General features: G+C 36.1%; 1 protein-coding gene across 2 annotated transcripts; it reads right to left on the bottom strand.

Annotated features, from left to right (window-relative positions):
* Positions 1-306: 306 nt before the first annotated feature.
* Positions 307-15393, bottom strand: LOC114714991 (cation-chloride cotransporter 1). 2 transcript variants are annotated; one of them, XM_028899781.1, is made up of 14 exons: positions 15188-15393; positions 14903-15082; positions 14370-14519; positions 14013-14091; positions 13307-13398; positions 11067-11181; positions 10417-10517; positions 10221-10282; positions 9132-9359; positions 6539-6653; positions 4474-4668; positions 3915-4315; positions 2623-2784; positions 307-1623 (listed from the first exon to the last, which is right to left on the bottom strand). In XM_028899781.1, exons 2-14 carry the CDS (start codon positions 15064-15066, stop codon positions 536-538), a joined length of 2952 nt encoding a protein of 983 aa, XP_028755614.1. In that variant the 5' UTR covers positions 15067-15082; positions 15188-15393; the 3' UTR covers positions 307-535. The 2 variants fall into 2 exon arrangements, with proteins under 2 accessions (XP_028755614.1, XP_028755615.1); XM_028899782.1 differs by lacking the exons at positions 14903-15082; positions 15188-15393 and having other exon boundaries at positions 13300-13398.
* Positions 15394-15787: the final 394 nt, after the last annotated feature.

Genomic DNA, 15787 nt, shown 5'->3' on the forward strand with positions numbered 1-15787 from the left:
TTAAAAAAAACAATTAAATACTTTGATTGACATCTTTTTATTTTTTTTAGACAAAATAGCTGGTATTAAAGCCCAACATATTACGTATGAAAATGCGTCCGATTTAAGGTTTGGCTCTGCCATATTGTGTGATGTTCCAGAGGCATGCAAGAGCTTCTAGACTTGGAAATTAACCATTTGTGTCAGAGTACAAGGTGTGAATCTTAATATTGCTCCAATCTTATCCTGGTATTTTGGCAATGCTCTTGTTTCTGTTGAATCGGTCGACTTGGGTTTGCTCTTTTGGTCTGTGTGGACTACTGTTTGTAAATCCCTTTTCAATAAATTATATGAATGTATTTAGCTACGAATTCAAAACTCCTATTGAATATGGTGTGAAGGAATTAAATCTAATTCAGCAGGAACACTGGTATGAAGAATGAGCTACAGAGCAAGAGTAGTAAGGGAAATCTACGAATGAGAGCTACAATGTACTGTCCTAAAATAAACTTCTATGTGTAGAATCAACCCAAGAAAATAAAAATAAAGAAATAACCTATGTGAATAGAGTCACAACATCTCTACGGTATCCTCTTACAATCAAAATCCTGGGTACCTTCTCCAGCAACAGATCCATATACTCCATATAGAAATAAGCAGGGTGGTTCAATGGAGGCGGAGGCAGGCTTACCAGCACAACTGCTGCCATTCTTGAGTACTTCAGCATTGTAGAATTCAGCTTCAATGTTGTGTAAAGAAACTTCTCCACCTGCTTCTCATTCACAACCACAGGCTTACCGTCAGCCATCAGAGGGGCATCGTCCCGCTTTGTTGCCTTCATTTCGGCCAAGTAATCACTGATTCTTCGCTGCGCGCTAGTAAATGCTTCATATGATTCATCTTGCTGAGACTCGCCACCGTCCATTGTTGAATCCCATTTTATTGTTATGACAAAGACTTCTGCTTGCATCCGAAGATCATAGAGAAACTTCTTAACATCAGCCTTCAGCACCTCTGCATCTGCATCCTCTTCTGCAATGCAAAAAACTTGAATCTTGCAACTCTCAAAGCTCTTCTTCGTAAGAAGAAGCTGGGAGAGAAGAAGCATTAAACCACCATCTCTCACAATCCAATACAAATCAATTGTGCCGTATTGCTTCTGGTACTCATTAGGCCACTCATCAAGACCCTTCACTATGACTACTGCTTTGTTTGCTACAATGCAATCATTAATTATCCCAACAAAGGTTGCTGGGATCTCCGTCAAGTTCTCACGTCGCCATATTTCTGGATAGCGCATCACGACAATGTTTGGCTTAAGATTGCCAAGGCCCATAGTCTGTATAATACCACGAAAGCCTTCTGACATGTTGGGGGCTACAACTATCTCAGCGACTCCTTCACAATTCTTGTAATCAATGTAGGTACTTAGTTGTCTGCAAGCAGTCTTGGCATCTTCGGCACATTCATGGTAGTCACCATCCAAAATCGAGACAAATAAGGACATTCCTCTACCTTTTTTTTTCATGCAGTTAGCAAAGTCTGCTAGTTTGGGATGGCAAGGTACATTTTCTGGCAATTTGCCCCAAGGCCGGCAGAATATTAAAGGAATTGGATACCAATTCTTTGGGTGCACTTGGCTTGCTGCAAATGCAATGACTTCTTTAAGTTCATATATAAAAAGTATTCGCGTGCAAATGCAACACTACATATTTGCATGCACATTAAAACATCATAATATATATTACTAGACATGCACAAATGACCGGAAGAACTACGAAAGCAATGCCATTTGGAAACTTTGACAAATGCACGGTAGAAAAAAAAATCACACTTCACAGAGAAATGGCAAAGTTACGCAATCTTCCCTCCTAATTTTAAAAAATTGCACTCTCCCTTGAAACTGAAAGAAACACCACAGTACACTTGTTTTAGTCAAGGCCTCTAATGTCCATACTTCGGATCATATAAAACGTATATCAGAATAAAATAGTCAATTATCTAAATTCAGCAAATCAGAGAATTATTTAGTAATAAAACTTAAAAGCAAAGAACATAGTGACATAATTGTTTTTTTCCTTTTAAATTAAAAATTTAATTTCAACAATAACTTATGTTAAATTTATATTAATAAAAATTAACATTGCCATAAATTGATTCTAGTTTTAGGGAGGAAAAACTAAATCTGTACTTATCAACAAACAGATAACAGCGAAATAAACTTTAAAATTACATTTTTGAATAATTGACTTTTTCTAATAAAATTTTTTTGGTGAGTTGGGCCCGAATGGTTCGCCAAAAAAATGTGTGTCTGTGCATGTGACACAAAAGGAAGGGTAATTTATCCTAGCAGGTAATTATAACCAATTTGCAATCATTGATCACAACCTAAATTTAGGAATTAGGCTCAATCCACCCTTTCCTTTGGGCCAGGTATCTCAACCCACTTTAATGCAGAATCCTATATCTCATGAAAAGAAAGGAATTGGTTATTGCACGGAAGAGAGGTCTGCAAGCGATCCAATCAGCAGTTCACAACGCAACTGTTCAATTATGCCAAAGATCAACCGTGTCATTCCCCCACCCCCCCCCCCCCCAAAACAAAAAAAAAAAAATTCAGCGTCAAAGATATAGGATATATACCTCCAAGTGACCTAAGGCTGCGAAGTGCTAATTGGAAATATGCACTTTTAAAACCATCTCCCCAGTCCCCAGCCTTTCCTTTGATACTGACATACTTGTATATAAGGCTTGCAAGAGCTAAAGACACCACTGTGAATGACCAAGAGATCAGGAACATGATGACTGCATTGAAAACAAAACAAACAATTATCCACAGGCACAATAGCAACCACAACACCCACTTCAACATGAATACAAGCAGAACAGCAGCAGTAGCAAACATCTAACGAATACTAGCAGTAGCAGTAGCAGACCATGTTGATAGAGCATGGTTGAATTATAATTAAACTATTCATAAGCCTTCACTTTGAACTTTTAAATTAGCTTACGATCCTAGACACGCTACCAAAGCCTTTATGATTAAGTGGCTAGGCAATCCTTGCTAGCAAATTTTTGGTAATTGATTGAGCTTACAAAACATGATATAATGGGCATGTGTTACGCAGAGGCTTCAAAACCTAAGTAAAACTTGTGAGAAGTGTTGAAAAATTATAATAAAACCATTTATGATCCTCCACTGAACAACTAAACTAATTTTTTAGATCAATACAGGTCTTGAACAACTAAACTAGATCAATACAGCTTAAACTCATGGTTTCACTTTGCCCATGGGGTGCATGCACGCGTGCACATTAACAGAACGTTCCATGTACAGAAAATCAATAACAATATGTCATGCAAGAGAACCAGCTTAGTATTTTTATTAGTGCAGATACAGAAATTTCATATCTGGATCATACGCATTAGCCACAAAATGGACAGCATTTACTTGGAAGAAAGATGAAAAGGAGCAAATAGAAAATTAAGTGGGTCCACATACACTCTGACTTCTTTATATTGCTCTCTATTCTGCACACGAAACAATACTACAAAAGATCCAGGGGCCAATAATCTCACATCATGCGGACATTATGTTAACATCTGCGTAATCTAATAATACCATCACCAACACTGAATTCCCAAGCCAGAGTGAATCATCCCAAACATGAAATTTTCAAATATAAATTGCAGATAAGGATTACTTATACCCATTTGTCCAGGTTCAATTATTTTTTAATGTTGATGTTTAACGGTGTCTGTCACACTAAAATGTTATGTTCGTAATGATTAGTAAGAAATTAAAATAGCACTATTTCAAATAGCAAAAGCTTTAGTAGAAATATTATCTAGTCAGAAAATTTCATGGGATTCGAGATCAGCAGGCACTATAATATCACAGAATTAAACTACAAGCAGACAGGAAAATAACATACCTACACAAAGTAATGCACCAAAAAGAGACAAGCTCCAGTGGTGAAAAGTCCACCGAGGACGCCAACTAGGAGCATCAAGCAGATCCAGAAGAAAGCAGGACAAGTTGACACCCGCATAACATAGAAGGAAGAACATAGTTATTGTTGGGGTGATGAGATCCAGATTGCCAATTATGACACACCCAATACAGAGGAAAGCGGTGAAAAGTGTAGCAAGGTGAGGCTCACTGCCATCCACAGTTTTGAAGTAGTTCAGAACAGGTAAAATATCATCATTGGCTATTGCTGCAAGCAAACGTGGGGCTCCCGTCAGGCTCTGAAGAGCAGCGCCCAGAGTTGAAAGAATAATCCCAATTTTGATTAAAGATGGAAAAGGCCAAGCAATGGTAGCCGTAAGTAGCCTGCACAAAATCCCACGTCAAAACAAGACAGCTTTATCTTTTCCACACATACAAAGACAACTTACAGCAATATAACATCTCACTATGTATGCTTAAAACTTGACCCAGGTGCATGTAATACAACAAAGATACAGTAGCCCTTTTTAACCAAAACATACCTATCTGTTAACAGCTTGTTTCTCGTTGCAACAGAACCAAACAAGAAAACAGTAATCAGATACATAGCAGAAGTCGCAAGAGTAGCAGCTAAGGTTCCAACAGGAATTGATTGTTGAGTATCTTTCAGAGACGATGATCGATTTGAACCTGCCATTATTCCCGTCACGGCTGGGAAAAAGAGCCCAACCAATGAACTGGAAGGAGAAGGAACTACAGTCAGGGAAAAGAGAAAAAGAAAGAGTTAGTCTTGAAATGAATAACTATAACTTTAACTAGGGTGGTGCCTAAGTCACATCCAGTGCAGTGCATGCCCCACAAAATACAAATGGGTTTGGGCTTTAACTTAAAGTTCCAGAAAGCATCTGATGGGGTTGTTATTGACAAGACCCATAATGGGATGGTTAAGATAGAAATTTATGGATTGCTTCCCTGCCGCACTGTTTTTAGTGACCATCTGGGCACCCATTTTTCTCATTGTAAGTCATTTTTCCTTGGTAGTTAGCATACATAGCAAGTCATTATTACTTGGGGAAAATGTCATTTCAACAAATTCTACATAACTTGCCTCTATCACCTTCCTCCATAGTCTTTGAACATCATTCTCCTAAACATTTGCACGCTAAACTCTTACAATTCCAACCACCTTCCAAGTTAAAGGGGTATTTCAAACCATTGTCATTCCTAAAGATACCGTAGTAGTTTAGTTGTACTTTAATATACAACAGACTCTCCAAAAAAATGATTTTGCAGGCATTTGACAGAATATTTTGAGTCACTTGAGGCGCATTTGACATGGTGTCGTCTGTTGAGTCAGTTGAGGTTAGATCTATTGGGGATGGGGAGTTATAAGCAGAGGTCCCGGGTTTAAACCCCCCTAATACTTCCCAACCACCCCCCACCCCCCCAAAAAAAAAAGGAAGGAAGGGAACTGGAAGCAAAGAAAGAAAAAAAAAAAGTTGGGGGGGGGGGGGGGCTCTTCTGACCCACTAGCCCTCTTCCTGCTTTATTAGTCATACGATCCATCAAGTGAAAAGCCCAGGACCCCAATTAAACATATTGGGAAAAATAACTAGTTAATGAAATCATTTGCCAATACATCCAAATTTGCATAATTTGGATATCTGGCATTCATGCTCAGAGAATACCATAGAAGAATGAGGTTTTTGTATGGGCCACACATCTCATCATCACACCCATCAACTCCTGTCTCTATATCTCTCTCTGAATGCAACATATTTTATTTTTGAAAATCTAAGGGATCCAAATTAAAAAAGGACTTGCCCAGTGAAGAAATTGGTGGCATAATCTTACACTTGCATTAGTCATTAACAGTGTATAATTAAGAGGTCAAATATATCACTAAAGGAAAATTAAAACCTGTTTGGATAAAGAACTTGTTAATGAAATCATTTGCGAATACAGTGGAGGTCAAATTTGCATTAATGGGATCTGCTACATTCAAGTATTCAATCATTCTCAGAGCGGGTAACACAGAAGAATTTGGCTACGGAGGGCATCTACATATCATCATTATGCTCATCCATTATTTTCTCTATATCTCTCTCCAAATGGTCCTTGAGTGAATATAAATATCTATTCACTTTTCTAGATTAAAGGGATCCCGACTGAAATTGGCATATTCTAGAAATTGGTGGCATAACCTTACACTTGTGTTGATTGTTAACAGTGTAAAATCAAGAGGTCAAATATGTCACTCAAAGACCATTTTTATCAAAAAGTATAAACTTTTAGACACAAGAATTTCTATCCCCTTGAGCATGCAACAGCCATCTGAAGTGTAGAGAATCACAGGACCACCGCCCACCATCTCTTTGAAGAAATTAGCGTCAATAACAAAAATGAGGTAATAAAAATCAAACTCCTTATATTTAATCAAGGCTCCAGTACTATTTGAACCCGAAAACTTTTGTGGTGAGGCAAAGGCTCAGGAATAGTTCTATAAATACGTCTAGCTATATCACAAAGCTGGAGTGGCAGTAGTTCCCAAAAATAAAACAAAGGAAATAAATATATGAATAAGTAAGCAAAAGCTATTTATCTTACTTGAAACCCCAGGTTACTGATCCATTAGCATCGGGAATTCCATTGGCATCAGTCTTTTGATAATCTGAACTCCAATTTTCTTTAAATGTCTCCAAACTCAGTCCCGTGATTCCATCTAAATAACAAATGCAAGAGAAAACATGGGATAATAAGAATAAGAATTGAAGACATTCCATCGCACAGATGTCAGAATAGACCAGCCTAAATCAAAACTAGAACCTCCACATTCAAGGTGCATGCAATAAAAAGGAAAATATTATAAAGAACCATATCACGCTAATGCAAAAAAGGCATAAATTGCAGTTTATCCAATAAAAACTACAGCACAAATTACAGAAGACAGCCATAAAAAAAATTATGGAATATGATTCATATCCTAAGCTATATGCACAATAGTTTTAAAACAAAAAGAGCCTGACTCCTATGAAAATACTCTCACTACATTCACTTAAAAGTTTGGGAACTTGATTCAATAATCAGGCATGGCAGAGCAACTTGGTTGCACCACTTCAGATTCCAAAATGAGTTCATATCATCTCTGTTTGAGGAATAATGGTAGCATAAGCAAAATTACAATGGCTGCATGCCAAGACTTTCTTCCCTCGACAAAATATCTTTGATCAAACAATTAATAATCATCGGTGTCCTGACTTCTTATCCTTTCTATTGTCGCAATTCACTTCCATTCAAAAAATTTTATCCTTTAGAGTGCTTTCTTATTTCTTAATTGCTAATGGCTAGTGCTATAGTTCATCACACCACAGAGAAGACTGAGGCATTCCCATTTATGGCAAGAACTTCAGGAGCACGTTTGGCCAAAGAAAATCAATTATTGAGCCATATCGTCTCTGTTTGAGAGGTAATGGCAGCACAAACAAAATTACATCAATGATGGCATGGCCAAAACTTGTAAGCATCAAATCATTTAGAGGATTCCTCAGCCTTTCAGTACAGGAGATATTACAAGTAATTGATGATGTGCTTAGTGAATGACTACCATGTCATTAGGGTTTTTCATAAAATTCTATCCAAGTATAATTCTTTTATGCATAGTAGTCATTATTTGCTACATCACGGTTTTCAAAATTGTCACTACAATTTGTTAAGCACTGAATACTGGAAAATAAAAGACTGAAAAGATAAAGCTGATAGATAATCTACTAAGGGCTGAGGTAAAGATCTCACTTACAAATCCCTAATAGCCAAGGATAAATTCCTATGCTCACTCTACTGCTCTGAATGGCCACCAAAAAGAGAATATCCTATTGAATCAAAATTATGTGTTTATTTCCCAACCTCTCCAAGCATAGAAATTGACTAGGATATTCATAGAAGAGAATTACAAAGGAAATAAAATCTGGGACACCTAAAGTACCAGAAACAAGATCTGGTAAACCCCTACAGTCATATCCGCTCACTTCTTTAGCTAGCTGACAATAAAATAAAGAATCAAGGACTAATAAAATAAGACATTCAAATTAATTCAAACTTCGGTCTTCCTCTTTTTTTTTCCCCTCTGGTAGATTACTGGGTAGCCATGCTGACTTGGAATCCTATCACAGTTTCATGTAGCCTATGCAACAAACTGAGCCCTTAGCACAACAAATGCACTGCAGAAGTTATAACTCTTTACACTTCTAATGAGATCAGGGGGATGCGATAGCATCAACTAATCAACAATTTATGATGTCATAAAATATGAAGTGATGTATATTGTCCTTAAAAATAGAGTCGAGTCTAGCATTTTGAGAACGTGTTGGAGATCAAGGTAGCATGGGATGTCTAGGTCCCACAATAAGGGCCCATATGGTATCCTAGAAGGACTCTTTAAGGAATGTCTCACATGAAAAAGAATGGGATAAGCTTAAACTACGTTTGACATGCTAGGAAAAATAAATGGACTCTGGTTATAAAATTTGGCATGTATATTAAAGCAATGGAGGGGGTACTTAAGTGGATCGGTTCTCAAACTTTAATAACTAACTTTTTGGAGAGGGTTGTGCACCGCCACTTTCCATGCCCATAAAGATTAGGGGGCATGAACCAAAGTTGGCATTATTAATTGGGGGAAAAAAATGCTATCGTTGTCCATTAAGGAAGATGGACAATGGGCCAATAGCAGGAGGCAGCAATGCTGAATATACAAGAAACAAGAAAATAACAGGACGAAAAACAAAGAAACTCCGCTAGTATTCAAGAAACTAGAGACTCTCTGCCAAGCCAATTGATCATCCAACCCCTCTACATTCCATTCTCCAGCTGAAATACTATCCACAACACACTCCCCGCCCACATACTCACAAGCCATTTCACACAGTTAAAATAGAATATTCTATATTTTGCCCCACCTACATCTAACTATTTTTCTCTGTATTTGGGCTACTCATTCCTTTAGGTGCAATGACACCAGGTACATCAGAATGCAAATAATAGAATTACTCTACATGTTCTCCAGGCAAAGTATTAAATGATGTCAAATCATGCGTACCATAAATCATCAAAAACTGAAGAACGCACTCATTAAAAAATAGTTCGGTATCAAAGAGGAAGTTCACAAGAAACAAAAGTCAGTCCAACCCAGTGAGGAACGCACCTGCAGGCTTATCCTTTCTTGCCAAGAAAATCCCCATGAATATGCAGGCCAGCGAGAACAAAACAGGTATAAGAAAAGCAGGAGCAACCCGATTAATGATCTTTACACCTCCAAATACAATAAAGCATAATATAATAGTCACAACAATTCCATAAATTTGCATATCATGGGAACTTATAACGTGTATCGGTTCTGCAATGGCAGTACCATTAACTTGCGTGATAGTCTCTGCAAATGTCACACAAAGAAATTTGTGAGTTTAAAGCATTAAAGAATGTGGAATATATGTGAAGAAACAATATTTGTAACTCCCCAGAGTAGTGTAAACCTCATGAAAATTTGATGGTGTTTATGGATGTCTTGCTTGATATAATTTAATATAGACAGCTCATTTGCCTTGCACGCTTTTCTTTCTCCACTATTCATTTTATAAGTATCACAATCTATTTAAAATCATTATTTATACCACAACAGTCACAGAAATACAACAAACTCAACAGACTTGAAATAAGGGGAACTATGCTCAAATTAACTATCCAAAAGGAAGATTTCTCCCTTCAACAGATGGATGCTAATACTCTTCCTGAAGTATGTAACAAATTTCGTATAAAGAAAAGTATCACATAAATAATAGTACCTCATGAATGCCGTACCTAGAAAAACACACTTGAATTAAAAGTATGAAATAAAACGGAAATAATACTTTTGGCCCCTATAATTTCACTCAATTTTTAAGTTGGTCCTTATAGTTTAAATGATTTAACATTTAGTCCTTGTTATTATACTTTTGCTAATTGTTTGCCATATGTGAGTTAACTCTACTTCATTACCCTTAATATTGTTATTAAATCATACATAAGCATCAAGATAATATATTACTATGTCAACAAAATTTAATAAACACTCGTAATAAGTTAACAAGAGGGAATACATTAAAATTGTAAACTTTAACAGTTCAATTACAAAATTTTACATTACAAGGACCAAGTTGAAAATTGAATAAAATTATTGGACCTAAGAGTATAATTTGCCCTAGATAAAATGAAATAGAACCCCATCATTCCAAATTAAAGTAAATTCTGCCATTACCTCCAAAAATCCCAGCTTTAGGCACTGCTTTCAAAAAAGTTTCTACAGCTCCCAACACATAACTAGAACCATAATAAATAAATAAAAAAAAAAACACAATTAGGCAAGTCTTCATTCAGTCTTCCTCTTGAATCTTAAGAGACTTAGCAGGCAGGTCATATAGCAATAGGAAAAAAATCTCATAGTTCACACTTACAGGGCTCCAGCAACTGCGTTCCCCAGAAAGAAACAAAGACCAATGCTAACTCCAACTTCTGGACCAAGAGCACGACCAATGAGATAGTATGGTCCACCACCCTACAAAAGTGCAAAAACGAGAGCCAAAAAATTATTTCCATCAATGAACAGTGTAAGCAGTCCCAAATTCTAGCAGCTATCTCAAAACAGAAATTGCTATTTTATTACAGAACTTTTATGCATAGAAATTTATAATTTTTCTCAACATATTCATTTTAGTTGTCAGAAAATGTTCTTGACATGTTAATAAAAACTGCAAAAAGAACCCTTTTAACTTCAAATATGTTTAAATACTTATATAAAGAAAGAGCGTATTATTTCCCAGTCAAGATGAACTCAGCTACCAGAGTAAGTTTATAGAGAGGGCAAGACATGACAGCAACTGTTTTTTCCACACTAATCACAAATTTTACTTTTAAAACAATATCCTCTATGATGATTTGAACCAAAAGGGATATTGAATTTATACTAATCCTCTATGATAATTTAAAAAAATAGCATGTTCTCTGAAGTATAATTATTTGTGTTCAAAAAATTGAATCAGATTAGAAGTGGGAAGGTAGTGGTCAAATCGAAGAAACATAAGCTTAATTCGGTAATAGCATATACCTTCATGGCACCATTGGTTGCAATAGCACTCAGTGATATTGAGGTTAGAAAAGTACAGGAGCCACATAAAGTAACAAGCAACAACGACTCTGCTATGCCAGCCATACCAACAATCCTACAATTTGGATGTTCATGGAAAAGAAAACATCTAAATTATGGTTAGAATGATGGTAACAACGTCATTCAATTTTATTAACTCCAAAATCATAAAAGCTAAAAACTACAGTGTCTAGATAATATGCAGTGTCAAATAAATAAATCATAAATACTAAATCTACTACAAGCTCAAGCTTGCGGGCCTTTTTTACAACAGATTTATTCAAAGCCTGGTTAAAAAGAAAAAATTAAATCACCATCAGAGCAATGTTATAAATGTAAAATTATTGTTCTCATAACTTGGATTGGATTACAAAATTTGAATGGGATCTGTTTGCAAAACAGATAGAGAAATGACCTCATAGTCCCACTCACTTAAACCCAGAAGGAAGCCAAGAGAAAAATCTAACCCAGGAGAAGTTGAGAAATGAGATGATAGATTTCTAATATGGTATTCTGTAATTACACCTTGGTAAGGAGTGAACTGCTCAAGAGATATCTTTCTAACTTTGTGTCACAATGCTTAAATATAGCAAGACAATCATAAATTTAGCATAAGCCTTTCTCCCTTGATACATAAATAGATATATCATGGGTGACCTATTTGTGTAAAGTTGTAATCCACTTATAATACAATTCTCTACATAGGAGTTTCAGGCACAAGGGGAAAAACAAAATATATTTCATGGAAATTACTTCGGAAAGTAATATTTATTCAACTTTCAAGCTAGCTGCTGAGTTGTGTCATGGGCTTCTCCACATCTACATTTTACTTGGGTTCAGTTTAGGCATCGTCAGATTATGCACATGTTGACTCTGGCAAAAAGGAAAGAATTCCCAGCAGGAAAAAAAAAAATTATCTCAGACCATAAATGTCTTGCTTTTCCCCCTTTAGTAGCTGGTTAAAGTTAGGCGAAAATTTCCTGAACGATGCCCTTGCCAATTCCACAACACATCATCTAACAGAGAGTAATTCCAAGGACCAAACTATAATGCTGCCAAAAGAATTCTCCAAGATATGGACAAATTCAGTGCTTTCCAAACAGCACAAAGAGCTAGCTTTAATGCAGCAAAAAAAAAATCTTGAAAGATAAAATGCATATCTAAAGAGAAAGGGCCACATGAAGGGTTTCTTATTAGTAAAATAGCCTTCTAATTGAAAGGTTCCCTGTTTTACAGGAAAAGACAGCTGTGTTGTCAGAAATATTCTAGAAAGCTAGATGAAGATGAGAGCATCAATGATGATGGACAGGTGAATATAGATGAGGAGGACTAGTTTAGGTTCTTTACAAATTTTCTCCCTTATATAACTTGCTAGTACTTTTGCCTCTCTTTCATGCCATTATTCACACTCTTCTGCTTGTGCACTGTGAATCTATGGTTTTATGCTGTTGATTTGTCTTCTGTATTACTTTTAACATCCCAATCCTTTGTCTTGACTTAAATTGCAATATAGCGTTGTTTTATATTTTGTGTATTGTTAAATGACTTGATTTAGAAGTTCTGTTTTCAAACAGACTGCCTAATTAGGCAGCCACTCTGACTCACTGCATAAGAAATGCAACTTGAAGAACCCTGCTTTAATCACTAGTCACTACACGATAGCTTTGATAACATCCAATCCATCCCAATAACATATCAAACTTCCCCTTATGGTACCCATAATAATCAATATATACTCCTGGCCATTCACGTTAGTAATAACTAAGGATAATCTATGCAAAATTATAAGATCAGCATCATAACATATGTATATAGATTATCTAAGTTCAGGTTAAATATACAAACTGCTAAAATCATGACATTATTTTGAATCTAAAGAAAAAGGAAACAAACATCAGCTCTGCACTAACAAAAATACGCCCAAAATTTATTCATCAAGTGAACAAGGGTTGCATTTAGATTGTTTCATCCTTACAGGAAACTTGAAAAATAATCCTCCAAGAAATTATGAAATACAACAAAATAACTGATCTCTATATTCTAAGAAAAAAAGGATCTTTTCATATCGCAACGACATTATTCTATGAGAAAACTTATGTTTTTAATAGAACAGTAACAAGAGGGATTTTTTTTTTTTTAAATAGAACAGTAACGAGGAATTAACACTGAAAGGATAAGAATTAAAGCAATATACAAGTTACCAAGAGAACCGAATGTAATAGATAATTCCCAATATGCTTTGCAAGCACGGAATGAATACACCCATCAATGTTCCAAGCTGGGGACCTGCAGGCTGCATGATGGTTATGAGTGGTCAGGGGAAAAAAAGGAAAAGAAGCATATCAACAAATGATATGAAATTTTACTCATAACCATACCAATTTTTCATTTGAAGTGACAAATCCAAAACAGTATTAAATCTTGAAGAAAGGAGTATGATGAATTACACATAAATAAATAAACCCAAAATTATTCTTCCGCACAATCTTAATCATGTTCGCAGCAGGGGGGGGGGGAATTATAGTCTCTAAATGCATATCACCACTTTCTTCTCCTAGGAAGAAGACCCTGATCTTCCTACAAATAAACTTATTAATTGATTAAATAGACAAAAAGCATACTGAAGGGACCATTGTTCATGAATGAGATTGTAGAAGATTTCAAAAAGCATATATTTGTCACAAGTCACAACAATCATCCGAGAAACTAAATCATTAAAAACACAAAATAATCGCACATAAACATTCCTGCTTCTAACATTCTTGTTCTGTAAATTCATCACATAAAAAGAAGTACGATGCAAATTATAACACACTAGCATGGACCATATTTGAATTATGATATCAATATCAAATGAAAAAAACAAGATAAATTGAAAATAAGAAGTTTCTTCAGAAATTAGCATACCCTTGGCTGCCCAACTGTGATGGAAATATTCTCACCATCTCTAGGACTAGATGGCTGTTGAAGCTGCTCTCCAGTCATACTGGATCAAGAGAAGACTAGTCAATTAAAAGGGTCAATCACTTAACCGTCAATTAAAAGGGTTAATAACTTAACTTTCAAGAACCAAATAAAAGTTCACAAACTCAATTCCCTTTCCATTTAGAAACAGAAAAGACAGTACTAATTGTAAGATTAACAGAACAGACGTGAGTGCAGTATTTGAGCAGAGAGCACTAATAACAGCAGCTTGAAAAGGGAAAAGAAACAACTTGTTCGAGAAGAATATGAGTTGTATACAATAATAAAGAGCTTCCATACCTTTTGAGCCCAAGAATGTTGACAAGAGAATCAAAACCAAACAATTCCAATTTGGATTCCCCTTGCATTCCATTAGCCTGTGCATGACGAGGAGAGTTCCCTTCTTTCGCATCAGAACCCACATTTGCACCCGCATTTATATTAATTGTTCTAGAACAACACAAGACCAGTCAAACTTGGAATTCTAAGCCCAGACAAATTCAACGTAAGGAAGTGGCATTTTTAATTACTGACAACCCAATCGCATTCGTATTATTTGTGCCACATTAACAACCTGAGTAGACAAACTCTGAGGATTGCAATTTCACATTATAAAGTGATTGACAAAACGGTGCTGGAAAAAACAAACATGTAAACCCACGCCCTGTTATGCATCATAAAAGCTAAGCTCTGATTATACGATGGGGGTCTCATGCCCTTTCTCGCGTTTCAACACGCAATGTCTCTACAACCATAATGCCCCTGTTCCCCCCCTAACAATAACATGCCAAGGTGCTCAAGGAAAAGTCACAGCAGCAAGAAAATAAACTTACTTGACTGAAGCAGGTTGATTGGGATACGAAGAAGACGACGATCCAGGATCCATGGAAGACATCTCAAGCACGGCACGATCGTTGGCCAACACGGGCCGGTACTTGCGACCCCTCTGCCCATGAAACTCATCTTCTCCACTGCCATCAAGATCCCCATTATCCATTTTCGGTTACTGGGATCTAATTCAAAAGAAAACAGATCAAGATACAAATCTGAATCAGAAATCAAATCCCAGAAAATGAAGCAAAAGAGGGGGAAGAAAGGGAGAGATCCAAGATTGGTACCCAAGATTATGTATAATATCTTCACAGAATCCGAAGAAAAAATACGACTTGGAGAGAAGAGTCTTTGAATTGAAAATGGAAAAGAAGAAACCCGAATTCCTCTGGTCAGAATCCTTTCCAAGCGAAAAATAAGGAGGGACTAGAAATACGCGCGCGTTTGAAACGATGAGGAAGGGTCAGAAAATGAGAGAATGGGAAATTTGCATTGCATTCCGCTGCGCCTTCTTTATCATGACCCGTGCTCGTTTTTAAACAGTCAAGACCAACTCAACGTCGGCGTTTATGCCAAGAGACATCAAGCAGGGCTAAGCTATGACTAATTTTATCCCAACATTGTGTTTGAGCAAGTGTTTCTTTTATTTTATGATCAGCTTTCGCTATAAATGTTTCTGTCCTAAAAGGAAAAACATAATTCGAGTCTTAAACTGTTCCCAAAGATTTTTATATAATAGTAAGTTATAGTAGTAATAGTAATTATAATACAAATTCCATTAAAGAAAAATAGAATCTTATGAAATAATATTCTTAACAATTTTATTAATTAGATATGGATCTTGCAACCAAAAAATTATAAAATAGTTGCGGGGTATCACATTGTTT

Source organism: Neltuma alba, unplaced genomic scaffold (genome assembly GCF_004799145.2).
Source record: "Neltuma alba isolate B1F8T4 unplaced genomic scaffold, ASM479914v2 tig00011561_pilon, whole genome shotgun sequence".
Classification (NCBI taxonomy): Eukaryota; Viridiplantae; Streptophyta; class Magnoliopsida; order Fabales; family Fabaceae; genus Neltuma; species Neltuma alba.

Coding starts and splice junctions, on each gene's coding strand:
- LOC114714991 (XM_028899781.1), bottom strand. CDS start 15,066: ATGGATAATGGGGATCTTGATGGCAGTGGAGAAGATGAGTTTCATGGG. Junction 14,520..14,902: donor AATCAACCTGCTTCAGTCAA/GTAAGTTTATTT, acceptor GTGTTGTTCTAG/AACAATTAATATAAATGCGG. Junction 4,316..4,473: donor AACAAGCTGTTAACAGATAG/GTATGTTTTGGT, acceptor GATTTTGTGCAG/GCTACTTACGGCTACCATTG.